The 20,158-nt window shown below is 39.9% G+C and overlaps 1 protein-coding gene across 1 annotated transcript in view; it reads left to right on the forward strand.

Moving 5' to 3' along the window:
* The window catches only part of ENOX1 (ecto-NOX disulfide-thiol exchanger 1), a 239,577-nt gene that overhangs the window by 194,725 nt on the left and 24,694 nt on the right, over positions 1-20,158 (forward strand). The window contains exons 11-12 of the mRNA XM_057366309.1: positions 3,992-4,176; positions 18,427-18,534. Coding sequence (XP_057222292.1) covers positions 3,992-4,176; positions 18,427-18,534 — 293 coding nt within the window. The remainder of the gene's footprint in view (positions 1-3,991; positions 4,177-18,426; positions 18,535-20,158) is intronic.

The following is a 20,158-nucleotide window of genomic DNA, read 5'->3' on the forward strand; positions in this document are numbered from 1 at the left end:
TTGGAAGTCTCTGAAATATCAATGCAAAGGTTTCTCTCACTTATATATGTCTAATCTTCCTTCAGCTGCTTCTCTGAGGCTGGCAGGTATCATTTTGCATCCCTCAGTGAGAATGCTGTAAAGTGAATATTGAGCTGTTTTCCAGCTGTGTTTGTTTAGGTAGGAATATTTTCTTCTACTTGCAGCACAGGCAGCTATTTGAGATTGTTCTCAGAATTTTCTTTTGAAACAGATTCCTTGTACATAGTTCTTCTGTAAATGCGTTCAGCATTCATTGTCTTCTTATCCAAAGATGCTTTTTAGTGTACCTCAGAGAGGGATTTTGTAGATGAGTATCTGAACTACCAAATGTAAAATGGTTTGAGATGAGATGAGCAAACTTTTTTTTTCAACTAAAACTACATTCATCAGCTTTGTTGGTGAACTCTTAGCTAAAACTTATGCAAAATTTGAAAAAAAAAATCTTTTTAAAATACAGATTCTCTTTCCCCCAAAATTCTCCTCTATTTTTAATTGTTCAATGAAGTACCCTTCTCTATATCCTATATAATGAATCACATATCATTATATCWAATAGTTGTAAATGAAAGATAATTTAAAATATGTTATCGTATGTTTTTATAGAATAGATATTTTGCTTGGAATCAAAACATACATTGAGYTGAATTCAGAGTTATTTTAATCTTGGTGCATGAGTACATAARTATCTTAAAATTATAGTTATGTTAGGTCAACACGAAGAATGWGTCTGATTTTGTTTAAAACAGTTACCCAATGTTGAATAAGCTGGACACCCTGGGGGCTGTCAGATGTCTTTCTCTGACTTACTCTCTTTTTCTGTTAAACATTCTGTCCACACATGTTAGGAACTGACTATTTGTAGCTTTAAATTAAAAAGCAGAGGATATAATGTATAGTTAATGTCACATAATTTGTGGACTCCTATCTGTAATTCATTTATTTTAAAGCTTCTGGCCACTTAATACTCTGTTAGACTGTTACTGTATGTGTTGCATCTTCCTTATTTAAGAACATATTTCTGCCTTGGATGCTGTTGTTATTTGCTCTGCCAGGAGTGGTTGGGATGATCACCCAAGTGTATAATAACGTTGATAAGGCATCGCACACCTGAGGGAATCCTGCCTATCAGAAATGTATCTCTCCTGTATTCTTCATCTCTCACTTTAGGTGGTTTGGGATGTTTTCATTTTATCTTAAAATAGATTGTCACAGCTTCCAGACACAGCCTTTGTCTTCTGGCATCTGCAGAAAAGAGCAAGGCACCAGCCTTGCATGGAGATTCTAGGTAGCACTGCAATGTAATTATTGTTATACAGATTTTAATAATATATAGTTTAATATAATTTTTAAAGTAATAACATAAAATAATAGCACATTCAGAGGTTCATCTCTGAACTTTTTTTTAACAGGAAAAAAACTGCATTGCATTCCCACAGGGTAAATGAAAGGCTCCCTTCACCGCTCCTATATATTGTGACTTGTTCCATTTGAATTAGTTATTTTTTTTACTCTAACAGATTCATCACGTACAGGTTACTGGTTTTTGTGAGATGTTGTGGCCCCTTTCATTTCTCCTATTTTGCTGACCCTGTAGCAGACACCTCTTGCTGTCTGCAGCCCCATTTAATAGCCTGAACTCACCTAGGACTACAAAAAGGAGAAGGAATTCTCCAGTTAGGTTGTAGTGAGACACTAAAAAAAGTCACACAGCCTTTCCAGATAAGGCAGCCTGAACCTCAGCTTCCTCYGGGTCAGAACCCACATTTCAGTGGGGAAATACACCGGCCTCATGCCCTCCACTTGTACAGCAGCTCACAGAAGTTTTTCAAGACATGGAATAGATGATAAGCAGCAGATGAGCTACTGCTCCCGAGCCACTGTAGAAACTCGAGTACATCYGTGATGGTCTCTATTCCTGTTGTCAGGCAGTTTTTGGCTAGAATTTAGTGTTCCTTAAAAAAAAAACCAAGAATGCGTAATTTTTGTGGCAGTCTAATTGGTAGAAKTAAGAGAGCACAAATGACTGAGAGAATTTTCACCAGGGCAAGTGACARGACAAGGGGAAACAGTTATAAACTGAAAGAGGGTAGGTTTAGATTGGGTATAAGGAAGAAATATTTTAGGATGAGGATGGTGAGATAAAGGCACGAGCTGTACTAGATCGTCTTTAGAGGTCTATTCCAACACAAACAATTTAATTTTGACTTGAGGTTTTTTTTGACTGATATTTCTGTTTGCTTGGCCTCTTTTTTTGTTTAATCCTTTTCTTTATTACAGCTTGTTGGCTCTCAGAAAAATAAAAACAAAAAAGTATTTCATCCTATTATTTGCCCATTGGACTCATCAGTGCAATTTCTTGAGGGTAAATTTTGTCATGGAAGGATGATTACATGCTTTTCAGAACAATTTAATTTGATGTAACAATACTGTAGCTCTTGCTAAATCTTGCAGAGAGATTCTGTAAAATATCCAAATTAGGTGCAATAACCAATCCATGTCTGTATTTGAATGGTAGCTGACTATATTCTGAATAATGCGTTTATACTACTTTAAAATTAGTAAAGATTKTCTGAGATCAAGGCAGACTTGACCTACCAAAGATAAAACATTTTTGTTGCTAATGAAATATTATGTGATTCTACCTAAGTGCTGGTATAATTTCACAAACGTGCTGAATCATGTTATCATGGGGAMCAGGGGACTCTTTAGCTGTGGAAGGTCTAGTCAAGAGTTGCCTGTTATTAAATGGAGTTAATACACAATTTCATGTCATTTGGAGTTTAACCATATTGCTGTCGTAGGTGGGCAAGAAAGAATTCTGTGATACCAAGCCTGAAATCATTTAATCAGGAATGCAAATCAGTTATGTGCTTCAGTTACCAAATGCTGATAGAACTGGCGATAGTAGATTGTTGTTTTTTAATTACAGCTGCTCTGTAATGTTGTTGTGTTACGGGGTTCCAAGAAGGAAAATAGCATAGTATGGCAGTTTGCTGTGCCAAATGACCACTGCTGCTGCCAAATATAAATACTACCAGGAGTGGGTTCTTCTATAGGATGATAGCCACATCCCTAATTAATGAATGCCACCCTTCCCTATATGTATTTATGTTCAGATAATTTATTTAAATAATGTTCCTACTCCATGCTTTATAGCCTTCTGCCTTTTGCTACACAAATTTTAGCTTATATTGCAGACTGTGCAAGTCATTTGGCAAATGTAATTTCCATCCCTGCATACTAATCGATTTCTTCACAAACACCTGCTATCAGTTATGATAATAAAAATGCCATTCTAAATTGAAAAGGGGCCAAATGGAGCTTCCTAAGGAAATGACTTAAGTGTCTTTCAATGCCTTTAATGTAGTAATGTTCTCGTASTGCCAACACTTTTTTACAGCATTTGCATTTTATATAATTTTATTCTATTACATCATTTTTCTGTCTAAATGGTTCCTCATGACTGTTGATATGAAGTTCATAGCAAGGCTGGAGAGAAATTTCTGTGTTTCCTCTCTCGTGGGACTAAATCCAGAGACTTTACGTTGGGAAAATTCCTTAGCACAGACCTGATTGGAACATCTGGGCACTGTGCAAGCATAAATACTAAATGGCTGTATCAGTTCCTATAACATCACTGGGAAAATATTGTAAATTTGGTGAGTGCCTTGCCCTTGGACTGCGTGCCAGTTTCTTCCTAAAATATAAGCCTAAATTTAGCAGCCAGATTGCAAGTAGCATTTGAATTATCCAGGGTCACTTTATGGCTTCTTCCATCCCAGGAAATAACCTCCCAGCAACAATCTTTGCCAGAACCTAATCATTTTCAGCTCTGCTGGGTCTTKTCTCAGCTCCGAAATGTCTCACTGGCTTTCAGCTGTATTGTCATCTCTCCAGACAATGCCCTCTGTGTTATTTGAAAAGAAACAATCCATTTCACTGATTTTTTCACATTTTCATTTTCTCTTAGCTCTAGCYGCCCAAGCATATGCACTGAAGGAAGAGAACGATAGTCTTCGRTGGCAGCTGGATGCTTATAGGAATGAAGTGGAGCTGCTGAAGCAGGAGAAAGGACAGCTCTTTCGAACTGAAGAAAGCCTTACGAAGGACCAGCAGCTGCAGTTCCTGCAGCAGACAATGCAAGGCATGCAGCAGGTATTGCTCAGGAAGGGAAAAACAGGTCTTCTGTTTCAGGAACGTGTTGCCATGCAGCTGGGCTGTAGTCAAGACTATTATTTATTAAGGTCCCTTTTCAGAAAGTCATAGGGACTTTAGATGGGGGAAAAGGGAGGAGAATTTGGGGATATATTTAGGWATAGTCCTTTTAGGAATTCATAAACTGCAAACACATTGATCATTTTAGAAAACTCCTTGTGCATTTGCTAGTTAGAAGCAAATTACTCTGTTCCTCTCAATTCAACTGGCCCTGGTACTGAACAAAAGTTAAAAAAAATGTGTCTAATGTATGATAGTCAATGTTCTGTGGTGTCTTCATTTGCATTCATCTGCATATTTTTTTCTGCTTTTCTTTGAGAATGACTGAGACATCTCCAGCATGTCCAGACTACCCTCCTTAACTTGCAAATGTTGGCAACATCAGTGCTGTTTCCTAAGCTTTTATCATTTATGCTGACCCATGGACATAACCTTTTCATTTAGACAGTTTTTAAGTGGTTTAGTGCAGCAAAAAAAGCTTTTTCTCTTGACACCAGCCAACGAGAAGCTGCAATGTGTCCCTGCAGGGGCAAGGGGTGTCAGTTTATCATAATTATTATCCCTTATTTGCTCGTGTGCTCCTGACATSGGGCTGGGTGAGTCTGGGCGAGCACATCCAGGCTGCTTTGCCTGATGTGTCCACTGACACGTGTGCAGCCCTCACCCAGCGTGCCCGTGTGTCACATCTSCCCTGCCCAGGCACGTGTGTTCAGCTGGTGCAGGGCAGAACACAAGGGCAGGGGCTCACACAGCCCCGAGCTGTGCTCCCAGCTAGAGTGGAGCTTCTCAAGATGGCATTGCACAGGTTAATTTGGCTCCCTTCTTCTGTGCCCTGACACATCACATGCGCTCCTCTGTCATTAGATTATTAGATTCCAGACGGGAACAAGTTGTACCCACTTCCAGACTGTRCTAAACTGCTTTAGTATGGCAAAACCCAGGAGATACCCGTTTACACATGAGCTGCCTTGTCGGGTTAGGAATTGCATGGCTGTGCTGGTACCCATCAAATCCAGCAAGTCTCCAAATCCCAACTAGCAACCAGKAACAGAGCACAGGGCAACCCTACACACACATTGATATCAAAATAAGCCCCTGTAAGCCTGCAGAGTTTTGCAAAATCGGGGTGATTTATTGTATAGTGGAAGAATTCTGACCAAAATACTTTCAAAATTGAAAATAAGTAATTGATAATTCAGGAATAAAATCTTTCCCAGACTTCRGAATTAAGTCATTAATCAGAAATACTCGAGGTTTCTGTATACTTTAGATAAGCTTGAGGTCTGTTCGTGATCCTATCCTTGTATAAATGGATACTTAAATATCACTGGTTTTATTAAATTTAACACCATATGTAAAGATTGTGCTATATTTCATYCTGGTGCTAATTCTCCATTAAAATTAGAGAAAAGTAGGCATAAAATACTACTAAATAAAAATTCTGGAGCTCTAGCACCCATTTGGCATATTATAATTTRCTGTCTAGAGTCCGGAAGAAGCATAATCAAGTCTGTAGAATTTAAATAGATTTTTATTGAACTTCAAGCAAATGTTAATAATGCAAATCAATAACACGAAGTGACTGACTTATCTCTCTGTTCAGCTGGCCATGGACACTGTAGTCCCTATTCCTCTGAGAGTTTCTATGTTCGTGACAGTTTTGCTGTGAGGTTCTCAATTTTTGTCGTKCACCATCTCAGGGTCAGACCCACTTGCTCCCAATGGGATATAATTAGAGATGGCCCAAGGAGCTGGGGAAGGCACTGCAGATAATCCAGTCTGACAATATGCTGAGGAGAGCAGCAACACAGAAGCACAGGAGGTGAAGTTCAGAATATTTGGTGGGAAATTATCAGTCAGTTAAGCAGCTGGATGATGGTTTTGGATTTCAGTAATTAGCCATAGTCATGACATCCCATAACCTTTGTGATTTTCATGCAGTTAATGCATGAATATGTAGAAATAAACCTCTGATTTAGGTAGGCTCAGTTTTATCTCAGCTTGGTTTTGTAAATGTTGAGAGATGACAACCTTAGCTGAAATCCATCAGTGTAGCAGGTGCTCAGCATCTATGGAAATCAGCTTCACTATGAAATATTAAATATATATCCAGGACTTGAGTATAAATAATTTAACAAGAAGACCTGTATTCCCTTTTATCTTTTTGTATATATTAAAATTAATTTCAGACAAGGTAAACTGAATGCCACTGATTTCCTGAACCCTTCATATATGTCAGCATTAAAAAAMATATTTCTCCTTCTTTTCTCTTCATTCTCCCCCTCTTTTTCATACACCTCTTCTAACTCTGAAAACTAGAGAACAAGTAGTTTGAGCTACAGCCTGAAAAGCAGATTTATCTGAGAAAAATTGGGTATATTTTCAGAATCGAGACATTCTTTTGTAAATATATGTGGTGCCAAACAATAGCAAATAAAACAACASCAATGTATTTTTAATGTAGTTCTGCCATCTGGATGTTTTTCAGGATTTTTCCCTATATTCGCAGGACTGATAAAATGAATGTTTATTTTCCCTTCCATCGCTCCCAYTGATCCAAAATAGCATCAGGAAAATCTCACAGATGTTCGCTTATGAAGTGTATCTTATGGGCAGTAGTAGCAACCTCCTTATTTGCTGTGTCTAAAAAAAGAAAATCCTTTGGACTAATGACATTGAACTTATGGGGGCTTTAGTCAACTTCCTCCGTAAAACTGTGTCACAGTTTAATTTCATACCCACTGTGAGATCTCAAACAAATGGAAATAATGTCTTGTATCCATGGTAACAAATGAGATACACTTTACCTGATTTTGAGATGGAAATTGAATTAACTTGTCACTGCTGCATAGGTGGTATTGCCTTCAATTTATTTCTATATGAGAACACACATACCAAGAAGATCACTTTTTGTATGGCTCTTTTTCCAGCAGTGTTTGGTATCCTCTAAAAAAGTCTGCGATCACAAGAAAGGATGTTTTAGTTGTAACTATTTTTGCAACACTTCACAGCACAGCTGTAAGAATTTTTTTTAATCTTGTCTCTCTGTCTGAAATGTTTTACCAGATACATGACTATAGGTAATGCAGAAAATACTGCCTAGTAGTGTTGCTTAATGCTTGAAATTATAAGGCTCAATTTTCAGTGGGTATATATTTTTTCCAAATTTTAACCATTTAGTTGAGCATATTCCAAGTGGAATAGCAAGCAGAATTCTTATGAAAAAATCCTCAACAMAATCTTGCAGTCATTCCAAGAACAAAGCATGAAAAATATACTTTTATTGTACATTGAATGTCAAATACAATTCTTGAAGAAATGCACTTGCCACCTTTATGCTTTGAAACAAAGGCTCAGAATTTGACAGTGAGTCTCTACTGAATTAATGATGTGGTTTCCAGATCCTTTATACAATCTGTCTGAAGCTGATAGTGTTAGCAGGCCTTTGAAAAAATGTCAGTTTGCCACACAGGAGATGACACTCATTAGCATGTGTTCGAGCGAATTTTGGATTTTTACTGGTCATCCAGGGTTGTTCATGAACCACTTCCATAGCACAGCCATCAGTGCAATGTTTTACGCCTCAAGWTAGTCCTAGGTCTACAGAGCACATCTCCTTTAGCCTGGCTCTAATTTAACAAGTTAGCTCTACCTTTTTTGCCATGCYTAACTTGCCAGGGTATGGGGCCGTGTTTGTACAGCTGTGCTGATTCCTGAACTGGTACATTTGCCAATGGGCTGGTAATTCTGCATGGTGCTTCACTGCATCGTGAAAATGTATGATAATGTTCTTTCCTCTCATAACTCCCTGAGCATGATGRGCTGAATTTAAGCTCCTGCAGGCAAGGGTGTCATCCACAAATCCCCATTTAAATTATGCTGCCATCTATGTTTAGTCCAGAAAATACAATTCTTAGATACAAGTGCCTACAGGTCTGCTGTTGCACATGCTGGGGTGTATTGAGACATGCAAGAGGCACCTCATTGCCCTCATCCCCTAAGGGGCCTGATTCAGTGGCTGGGCTTGGGATCATACTCCTAACATGCAGTGACAGCTCCCCTTTGCTGCAGTGGTGCATTAAAGCCCAGCTATGGGGTTATTGCATCAGCAGGGGATGTGCCACAGTGCCTCTCTGAAAATTCGTGCTGGAGCTGGGAAGCAACAACCAAGGGAACAGAGGTGTGTGGTGTGTGTAGGGCTGACAGAAAGGCTGGTGCAYTGCTGTGGGTGCTGTGGGTGYCACCAACTCRGCTCSGYGTGTCTCAGCAGGAGACTGAATGTATTCTGGCCCCACTGATGACCCTCATGGGTGTCACTCTGATGCAGCGTGATGAAAGTCCATTTTTTTTCTTGTCTTCTTTTTCATCCCAAACAATACCAATTTAATGTGAATTGCAGTGCAGATTGTGAACCTGAGCAGTCAGAAGCCAGGAGCTGCCAGAACCTGGCTGGATGGAGCCTGTGCATTTTGCTCTGTGTACCTCAGAGACTCTTCCCCATTCAGCGCCGCAGGCAGAGAGCACAGTTAATCATCACCTATTCAATACATCCCTGTCCTTGCTCTTCAATATGCAACTCAAGGTCTTTCTGCAAAGGCCGCGTTGCTYCTGACATTTCCTACCTTCTGAGGACTATCTTTTGCAGTTCACTAATCATTTAGCGTGTGAAATAAATAGCACAYGCATCTGAGACTGATGCACCTTTTTAAAAGTGCTCTGATAAATACCAGGTGACTAGCAATCATCAACTCACAGAATCATTTAGGTTGGAAAAGACGTTTTAGATCATCAAATTCAACATTTAGCCCAGTTATTGCCCAGTCCACCACTAAAYCATGTYCCTAAGCACCACATCTACAGGTCTTTTAAATACCTTCAGGRATGGTGRTCCCACCCCTTCCCTGGGCAGCTTCTTCCAATGTTTCCCAACCCTCTGAGTGGAAAAAAATTTCCTAATATCCAGCCTAAACTTCATTTCAGTCTATCAGTGTTCACCCAGGGTAGGACTGTTTGGTCTGTGATGTGCCTCACTTTTGTGGTTGGGAGGGTAGGAATTGCAGCTCTCTCCTTACACTCATTGCTSCCTCCAGGGAGGGTGGTCAGGGGACATATTTGGTGATGCAGGCTGTGGGRAGCACACATTTTCCACAATACCATCGCTGAGAGACAGACTACAACCCCTTTGTCTAAATGAGGTGTCACAAGAGGCATCTATCAGCTTTTTCAGCAGGACCATGTACCACTAAAACAGAGTAACTCTTCTGAGTAGAAAAGCCAAAGGTAACTRGTGTTGGCCTCACTGTGCTGCCTCTGAAATTAATTGGATTTCTACCATTCCCAGCCATTGGAGCAGAGCCAATCCAGTTTCAGATGGAGCCAGCAGAATGTTTTTTCTACAAGCAAAGGTGGCACCSTTCAGGTCTTCCCTTTCTTTCATAGCTTTTTCTCATACAAGTAGTAGAAGAAATTACTATTCCCATGGTCCACACTGTTTTCATGGGAGCAGGGACAAAAAGCACATTTCTTGTAGGAGATTGCAACACACAGAAGGGTRGGGCATCGTGAGGCTTTTTTTCTTCATCAATCTTTTAACCCGTCTAGCACCTATTAAGTTCCAATRAGCCTCAGCTGGCATCGAGGTCTGCAGCTCTGAGATCCTTCACATGCTGTTAACTGTCACAGCCATTCCTTTCTGTCACATGCAAACTTTCTGAAATGTCAGAAGTCACAGACACAGATGCTGGCAGCTGAAAATTGCTGAATCTGGTGCTGTGTGAGTGCCATGGCCATTATAACAGTGATATACCTTTAAAGATACAGGTTCTAGTAGCAGTTTAGTGCTGAAATTAGGATCATTGTTGAATAGATGGAGCATGTTATGGCTGTATTTATTAATATAGCCTAAGTGCAGAGGAGATTTGTAGTCTTTTTTTATTCTGTCTACCTCTTGCTCACCAAAGATCTATTCAGCACACAACCCACCCAATGTACTTATGCACAAATATAAACTGATTCTCCTCCAAAGCAGCATTAAAGAGTAAATGTAAGTGATTAAAAAATACATCACTTTTATTTGCATTTTACCTGGTAAATAAACWGGCCAGAATAATTAAGTTTCTAATTGCTAGCCTTGCAGTATGAATTCCACTTAGATCTTTCTTTTTTTCCTGTGAAAGTGATACTGGAGTTGTAATGGCAATATTGATAACCTTGTAGGGAATGGATGCAAGTTAAGTGTGAGAGACTGAACTCAACATCCAGATGTTCACTTCCATGCCTGTCCCTTATCTCACCCAGTAGTTGATATTTAAAACCTGGTTAAGAAATGTGTCATATCTCAGAAGAGAGTGCAATGTTCCCATAAGTGTTTTCTTTGTTCTCTTGTTCTCTTGTGCTTTCCAGGGCTCTGTACAGTTCCAGCCATRCTTAAACTTCCAGAAAACACTTACTCTTTCTGATTATATTTTAAAAAAAGGAGCAGCTGGCAATTAAGTGCTATTTATTTACCAGATCTCAGACAAGCCAAATGGGCTCTCTTCTCTGTTTAACAACCTCTCTTTAATGAAAGTAGTGTTTGATTTCCCACTTCTGCAACCACCACTTGAATAATATTAGGGGAGTGTAAATAAGGGCCCACAGATACTTTAGGCACCATATTCCCAGCAGCTGTTCTAGTGGTAAGATGGAGGAGAGTAGCATCATTTTGCCTGCTGGTACTGGTAAAGCTAGACTGAGATTGGCAGCAAGAATAAACCCTTCAGAGAGAAATAATTGGGTGCACACATTTTATTTAAAATATGAATCAACTAATATCTTCATTAACATGCTTGTGTAGTCTAGTGGTGGCGAAGGACAAATCTTTCAAGTTTTACAGTCCAGTGATCTTACATGAATTTTTTAAAAGATCCTAAATACTAGCATTGGCTTGCTGATTAGAGTTTCCAAATGTGTTTGATGCTATCAATGTTAGGAACTCTGTTTCCATTACTAGGAATTGTGTTGCAGTGGAAATTACACTGGGTAAATKGATTCTCTTCCATAATATCGTTGTTCTAATTAAATTTTTATTCTACTTCAAAATAAATAAAATGTTTTTTTCTTGAATAAGAAATCAAAATTTAAAAGATCTCATTTGGTTTGTTGAGAAAAGGCATGCTMTATCATGCTCATTTTCAGTCCTGTGAAAGAAGAGATGGAATCACACTGCCCCATTAACTGGTGAGGAGTTATCCACAATGGACAGTACAGGTGAAAGACTGGAGAAGATGAAGAGGTTTTGACTAGGTGATCATGTCTTCTTCTCACTGTGCATCATGCAAGGTGCCAACTTGTCCAACTTGTTGCCTTGTAGGACAGATATGAGGGCAGAGGGCAAATTATGCTCGTTTGGGGTCAGCCTGCTTTCTTTGATCAGGATCAGGATCCACCACTGCCAGTAAAGTCRAGGGCTGTGTAATATTCCAAYCACCTCACTGAGCAARGRTRRGAGGGAGCTTTATTGATGAGRTRCAATGGTCTGTGATCAGGCTTCTCMTCTTTGCAGGSCTTGTGTAATTTGGGGTGAAACTGAGTCCCAGGGTGGGATCCCTGGTGCTATAGTGATAAGTAAGTCTTATTAATAAGTTTAAAGATTCTGAGAGGAATCTCTCAGAATTCTGACAGGGGGGGTTGATTCTGTAAGGTTCCTAAGGGCTTGGTCATTTCTTCATTTGCTGTAAATGTCCATAGCTGACTGAAGAAAGCGCCTCCCTAAGGAAGCAGCTGGACAGATTTGTTCTGTTGTGCCACCACATGCACTCGCCCATCAGGAGTGTGTCCAGCTCCCCAGCCCCTCTGAGGTGGTTAACCTGTGGAGCAAATGTGTTCAGCATGGTCTTTGCCTCCAGCCAGAGAGCCAGGAAAACTCACTTTACAGGTGCATGCTCATCAAGCAGGAGCTGGGCAGTTCATCCACGTGCAGATCTTCACCAGCCCTCTTTCGCCATTGCAAACCCTGTGATCCATCCAAATAATGCCATCCATAAAGCCAGGGACACAGCCAGTCCCTGAGASCTGGCAGGGATGAGAAACATTGCACTTTTACACAGTGTTTCTAATCCCCTAAAAAAACCCAAACCCACAATCACACTCTTTATTTTAATAATGCCTTGCTGCAACATGGCTAACTTCCTTGAGGGCTCATTTCTAAAGCTTCTTTGACTTGTCTTTCACATTCTCCTGTTTCCTTGGTGATTTGTCAGGCCTCATCAGCGTCTTGTTACTAATGCATATTTGCTCAACTGGGAAGTCACTTTTTCATTATTCAAGCCTGCCATGTGCTGGCCATTTGTGATATGAAATCTTGTCTGTCTTTGCAAAAAGAGAAAGACACTCTTCCAGACATTCCATGGGAGTACTGGGAGTGGGATTTTTATTTTCATTTTGCAACTGGCTTATTTCATTTCAGTATTTCTTTTCCTCCTACCAAAGGAAGATTCTGCAAGGAAATGCCATCCTTCCCTCTGTATTTGTGATTAGCTTCTAAGAAATTTGAAACAATAATTTCCTTTTTATTTCTGTCATTTTCCATTTGGCCAAATCTTGCCTTCTTTTTCTGTGTACACAATAAGTTAGAAAAGACAGAGCAAAGTTTAGGTTGGAGAAAAAGAAAAAATATAATAAAACATTGGAAATTGTGGTCATAAGTGAGTGCTTTAATTTTGAATGCCTGTGACTTCATACTTTTCAAATCTCTGGTTCTAGTGTAGTTTAGGGGAAAGGGCTTCACTTTTGCACGAGTGASAACTGCTTCCCAGGGTTACAGTTTTACATGTATGCCTTGATGTCGTTGAGACTGACAAAAGCAGCATTGGTTGGGATACATCCTGCCTATTTGAGACACATAAGTTTCACCTTCTTTTTAGGCACCTAATTAATACATTTTTCCTGTGTAGGGATATATTTTCTGTCAGTAGCAAGTGGAGAGCAATATGAATATGTTTCTCCTACACATCATATGGGCAGGAGAACTCAGTTTGCCTGAGMTCACTGGGTGTTGAAGATGACCACTGAACTGTGTTGGCTCAGTTAAGTTGTGTAAGGTCATCCCTTTTGACTGACACTAATTTCAGAGATGTTTGCAGCAGATCATTTCTGGACACTCTGCAGCTACTCCATAAAAGGGAGAATCGGTGCCTCCTTCCTGTGGCTGAAAWGTCTGGGTTTGCTGAAAGTGCCTGCACAACCTGTGATCGACGTCAGTGCTCCCACCCCAGAGCTGTTCTTTTGTCTGCTCCTCTTTACTGCCCTTTCTTTAAGGTCTTTGTAACCTTTTCATACTTCATTTCAAGCAGCTGGAGAGAAAATCATAAACAAAATAGCAGGGGCAGTATAACTGCTAAACTTGTGGCAAATGCTGCTTTTCCTTTTTCATTATTCTGTCAGCCTTGCAGCATCCTAAGTGCAGCCTCAGGCCCTGCGGTCACTTGTGATGTGCCTCCCTTTTCTTTGCATGCAAAGTTGATGGTTTCATGCTGGAAATCATATTTTCCATACGGGATCCTGGTCTGTCCTACTAGGCTTGGGATGCGACCACACTTGTAGGCACATCCATAATTTATATTCGAATGCAYGCTGCCTTTTGGGGAGCAATGAAGAGCCRTGGGCAAGGAGGAGGAGAGAAAAGRGAAGGASTATTTTATGGCTGCACAGTGCTACACAACAGCAAGATATTACTTTCCCTTTAGGACTTCTCATATATTCCGAGGCAGTGTGTGCTGTTCAGTTGTTAGCATTCTTGGCCACACTGGCACTGCATTGTACACAGCCTGAGTAATTCAGCTGGCTTCAATAATGCCATCTATATTTAATGTTTCAGAAGCTGTGAAGATTGGTTTAAGATGGTAATTTTCTGTCTGCGCCTTTGAGATCTATGCAATATGGGTGGTACTGGACTGTCTCTGGCAGGGATTCAGCCTGGGAGGTGGGAATGTGTGAAAAAAAAATCAAAATAAAACACACTCCCTCTTCTGCCCCATATAATGAAATTAGCTACCCGCTTATTATGCACAGGGAGGACTTGTCCTCATGAATGAAGGAAGCTTTCTATACAGAGCAGTTCTAAAGTTGCCCCCATAAACAATGCCCTGTGGTTTTTGGGGGGGGTCTAAAATGTATTGATTGTTCTCTGGAGAGACAACCRGGAGGTTAATTCTATCTGCTTTCCCATCTCCTCTCTGGAAATACCAGTAAGAGGGCATTAGTGATGTCCAGCAGTCTGATCTAGTGCTACTACATGCTTCATCCCTAGGGTCAAGCTGGCAGCCATGGTGACAAACACTTCTGGTTRCACATAGACCAGCTGAGCTTCCAGACTGCTGCTGGTGGAGTTCTGCAGGTGTCTCTCTTCAGGATCACCAGAGCTGGGATGAGCTCTGTGATGTGCTTTTCTGTTTCCTGGCACTTGGATTTTGGCTCAGGGAAAAGACACTTCTATAACATGCAGGGCACCCTTACAGACCCAAAGAATTTCACACTGAGGACATGGAAGACAGCAGAAATATCAGCCAGCTATTTCCTGGCTCTTTAGCCTTGAAATCAATCCTTTGCCTGATAAAACTGGGGAACTGCTGTCTGAATGCCGTGACTGTGTCACAAAGCTGGGGACATCAGGGCTTATAGGGAATGGCCAGAGATGTGAGACAAGATCAGAAGAACAGACACTTGTATAGCTGTGGTGGCCGTAGGTGTGGTAGGTGGGTTTCCTACACAGGGAAACAGGAAAAAAGGCTGTGTAAGATGGCAGAGCAGGTGGAACAGCATCAGAGAGCATAATCATTAAAACCAAGAATATTTTTGTATTTTGATTGATTGTGGTATACACTTGCAAGAAATTTGAAGGGCAGGAGAAATATCTATAGGATCAATTTTTAATAAGCACATATATGTGTGTGAAAAAAAAAAGTAATTCTGAATAATTAATACCTTCATCTTGGCATCATTTATTATAATCCTTATGGAGAGCCTGCCTGTTTATAAGCAGGCATGACAGCAGTCCCTGTTATGAAACTTGTTTCATTCCTGCCAGCGTAAGATCCTTTTCCCATTGGCTTCTAACTTTGCCAAACATCACGTGTTCGTGCTGAAATTTTTCAGGCTGTTCATCTGTCTTATGCTGATATTTTTTTCTGTCACATTTATTTCTTCATTTTCCAAAATGAGACTGAAAGAGAAAAAGATTCTGTTTGGCAGGTATAATTCGTTGTTACTTCTCAGTGGTTGCATCAACCACTCAGAAAAAAGAAATATCCAAACCTGACCCATGCAAAATTAGCAGGTTCTGCGGCTTTTAGAGATAAATATGACAGAGAAAAAAGAAAGTTAAACCCCCAAAGGATGGCTCTAAATTTTAAATAATTTGGACATCTTTGGGGGTTGAATGGGAAGGTTCCAGTCGTGTGAATGAAAAACCCACGTATTTCTGGGAATAGGATACCTTGGTTGGAGTTTCTCTGCTTTCCAGCCCTGTGAAAATAGGACACAATTACTGTCTYGGGAAGTCTGAGCCTGTGCACACACAGGAAGCCTTCAGTAGCTGGCAGTTTAACCRCTGAGACTGCTGGAAGGTTTTAGCTCATGTCAGGCTTTTTGTAGCTCATACACCAATGAGAATGCACACTCTCTTACCCGAGGGAAACTGAGAATGTTGGATATTTTCCTGGGATTCCTGTTCCCTGCTGGTCCAGAGCCAAGTACAAAGATGCRGAGCATCACATCTCCCTCCCTCTCTCATGCTCCTCAGTGTCTTCCACACCAATTCCTCCCATGCTTGGACAGTTTTGGGAAAATTGCCTTAAACTCAAAACAGGAAAAGCTGGGATCAAAGGAAGAGGTATATAATTAGACTGAATCATGGAGGGAGATCACAGTGGGAGATGTGAAAATAAAACAGCAGAAGGTTGTGAGCTGATCTGCAATTTGTAAAATGTGGTCATGGAAGAGCCATGGGGAGGGGGTGGGTTGAATGGGGAACGAGGTTTCAGTTCTTTTGTGTAAACAAGTTCCACCCAAGAGTCAGTCTTGGCTTCCTCTTTGTAACCGTTACTAAGTAGTGAGAAGATTTTACAGGCAAGATGAACTGAGAACTTGCTTGGGATCTTCCAGATGTGAATTAATGTTCAGAAGGATGGCCTGTAGGTTTTCCCCCAGAAGCTGGAGTAAAAGTCTCTGAACCAGGGTGAAGGTGGAGTGTGGCCACCCTGGTGGGACACAACTGCTCCAAGAAGACTCTGAAAGGGGGGCAAAGATTCATTTCTCATGAGGTGTTGTATGAGGTCAAACAGATTGCAGCTGCAAAGGAGAGGACATCTCACTGCCTGCTGTGAGGTGACAGTCTGCTTATCAAACCTCAGGTGTTTCAGCTAGTGATCCTTGAGAGGGCTTATGGTATCTTWCTGTGTATTTTGTGTAGTCTGCTTCTCTTTTGAGGACTGGAGCCCATTCTTTTTAAACTGCAGACATCAGCTAGGACTATCTTAGCTGAAACTTAATGGTATGTTATGAGTTTATGTGGGATAACTAAATGCTCCCTTCTGCACAGGAACCTGCATTGTGTATCACATGTGACCTATGTCAGTGTACACAAATCCAGTGTGTCTTCTGAAAATGCAGGAAGCAGTACCCAGCAGGCAAGATGAACACATCCCTGGTCAAGAAATGCCAAAGCAGAGCTTCCACACAGAAGTTGGTTGAGCATGAGCCTCAGTGGAGGAGACCTAGTTATTTCATGGAATAATCTTGAGATTTGAAATGCTCTTGTGCTGTGGTAGAGTGAAAACACATACCAGAATGTCTCATGAAGGCTCCCAGGGAACAGTCCAGGAGGCATGATCCATCAAAAAGCTAACCAGCTGGACTGTAGAGTGTGTGAGATATAATCAGACATATACYCACGTGTATTTTTACTTCAGTGGCTGAATTAATCCATCATACTGATGTTCACTTACAACAGAAATACACTACCAATAACTCCAGCAGTCTCTGAAATGTCATCTGTTTGCAAGTCTCTCTGAAAACAATGCTGACACCRTGTCCTTTGATGCCTGGGACTTCCAGTGTAGTGGAACAAGGCTAAGGCTTTTTCTAGGTTTGCTCTCTGTAACTTTCCAGGGAGCTGAACACCTGCAACATCAGTAGGAGTCAGTCAGCAGCCCCAAGCACRGCCATAAACTAAGCTTTAGACGTAGGTACATGGTTAGATCAGCAATGCATGTTAGTAAAGCAATTAGTAGTTCAATTAGTCCTTAAAATGGAGTGTGCTTAAAAGCAATATGTTGCCCCAGAAAATCATGGTTTCCTTTCTTGTTCACTAAGGGAAAACACCATAATGTCTTTTCTTAACCTGTTTGTCTGCTCTTGCTTTTCATCAGTGTCTAACATTCTTCACATCAATACAAAAATATATAACTATTTCAGAATTAATTAAATCTACTGACCTGCTCTTGACAGTCACAATAAATCYATGCAAAATCTAAAGCTAGCCAGGACCGGGGGACGTGGGCTTTCAAATATCCTCCTTCATCCCAGAATTCTCTTCATAAAAATAGATTTTGGTCATAGCTTTTTGTTTTGACAGTAGATCAGCAGTCTTCTTGGCTGATATATTGATTGKAGGGCATCAGTCTTCCTGATCTAATAAAATATCGCAGCACAAGACAAAAAAAAAAAGAAAAGCTTTTGTCTTCTTGGCAAGCCAGTCTGAAAGCTTTCCAGAATATTGCTTTGCATAGAATGAAAATGGCTGTGGGCCAATGACTAATTACATTAAAGGGCTGTGCTTTTAAATTATTTATGTACCATAGTGTTTACCCCAGTATTATTAAAACCACCGCATATACTTCTACAAATAAGATTTTGGTTCAGATGAATGTGACAGTCACTCTGTGGGTGATATACTGTACCAGGAGTTTCTGCTTTAATGTAACAGCTTAATGCACATTAACAGATGCATTACTTGTGGAGCACTGCTGCAGAAGGAGATGCAGATGAAAATAATTTACCTCTGGTCTATTTAGACACAGCATATTATGCAACAATAATAAATGTAGGAGCAGACTGCAAAACATTGTTTGAAATGAGGATTTATCAAACTGGGGATTTTAAACTTCTTTGGATCCAGACGATGCTAACCAGAAACTTMTTTTGTTTGTGCAGCAATTGCTGAGCATACAGGAAGAATTAAATAACAAAAAATCCGAACTGGAGCAAGCGAAGGAAGAGCAAACGCATACACAAGCAATGCTTAAAGTCCTGCAGGAACAGGTGAGTGATTTTGGCAGGAGAAAAATGCTGGCTTAGGCATGCTAAGGGAAAAGGAAGGCAGAAGCATTAGCTCTGAAAGTCTCATGGCTTTACCTCCAAAATTCATAGGAGTCTGACCACAGAATATGCTGTGAGCAAGACATAACCTTACGTGGCCTGTCTGTCTGCTCTGATTAGGCTAACAGAGTTGGAGAAAAGAGAGTGAAAATAGATCCTTATTTTATACTACTCAGCACTGGATTTCATGTCTTGAGTAASTTTTCCTCTTATGTGTTCTACACAGATATCAATGATATGTGCTTTGCTCTGAATTTAGAAAAAAAATGTTGGGGGAGTTAACTATAACAAACAGCTCTTCCTTTTAAGATTAGTATTGAAAAAAACCTTTTGGCATCTCCTATGTAATTCATACAGATGTAAGTATATTACAAACTTATAGTGGCATTATCATAATGGCATTAAAAAAAAGTAGTTATCAATGCACTTATTTAAACAGTGAGAAGCAAATCTCTGTGAATCTGATTATCCCCCCCCTTCTATGATACTAAGATATACTCTGACACTGAGAAGTATATTTGATAGTATTGTTTTATAAGGATGGTGAGATGGATAGTTACACAGCAAAATCTGGTCCTAAATCTGTAAATCTAGGGAAGAATTAGTGCATTGTGTGCAAGCACAGTATGCACAAATACGTGTTGTCTCTATAGACCATGTGGCTTGGACACACTGAAATTGCACAGTCCTGTTCTGCACAGGCAYAGTCTCTGCTTTGAGACCTATTTTAATGCTTTTTATATAAACTTTAAACTAACATATTTGATGGCTTGGTAAAGTATTTTCAATTTAAGGTCTATGGGATCTGAATTGCTTAGGTGGCAGAGATTCAAAATGCTGATGATTCTTATGGTATAGATTTTTCATCATGTATGTCTGAATATGTCTGCAGACAGATGCATATAACTAATGTACCCATTAGGAAAAGTAAATTATGCTTATTTCATATTTTTAATGCTTGTTATGAAAGCTGGGACATTGTTCCACATTTAACATTTATCTGCAAACATATCTGGTGACAAATATATTCTACGGACTAGCAGTTTAGATTCTGGAAGCTTTTATATTCAGATACATGTTCTTCTCAGCACTTATGGTCACAGAAATAACCTAAATGAAAGCTGAGGCAAGACTGTAATACAGAAAATGCCATGAGGAAGAGTGGGATTTGGTAATGACAAAATCTTTCTAAACACAGATTCCACCAGGTCTCTTGAGTTAATTGCATCTCATTTCTATTTTCACATGGCATTCAAGGTATAGCATTATAAAGTGCTTTAAAAAAAAAAAAAAAGAAAGAAAAAAGAAATTGCATGAAGTTATTTTACATCTTTGTAGCAATTATATGCTGCAAAAATATATAGGAAGATCTTGCAATATAAGGCCCAGCAGGGACCACCAGGGCAGACTTCTGAATCTCTGCAGACTCGAGTTAATTGCATCTCATTTCTATTTTCACATGGCATTCAAGGTATAGCATTATAAAGTGCTTTAAAAAAAAAAAAGAAAGAAAAAAGAAATTGCATGAAGTTATTTTACATCTTTGWAGCAATTATATGCTGCAAAA

Source organism: Malurus melanocephalus, unplaced genomic scaffold, assembly GCF_030028575.1.
Source record: "Malurus melanocephalus ecotype Western Australia unplaced genomic scaffold, MMel_1.1 scaffold_63, whole genome shotgun sequence".
Classification (NCBI taxonomy): Eukaryota; Metazoa; Chordata; class Aves; order Passeriformes; family Maluridae; genus Malurus; species Malurus melanocephalus.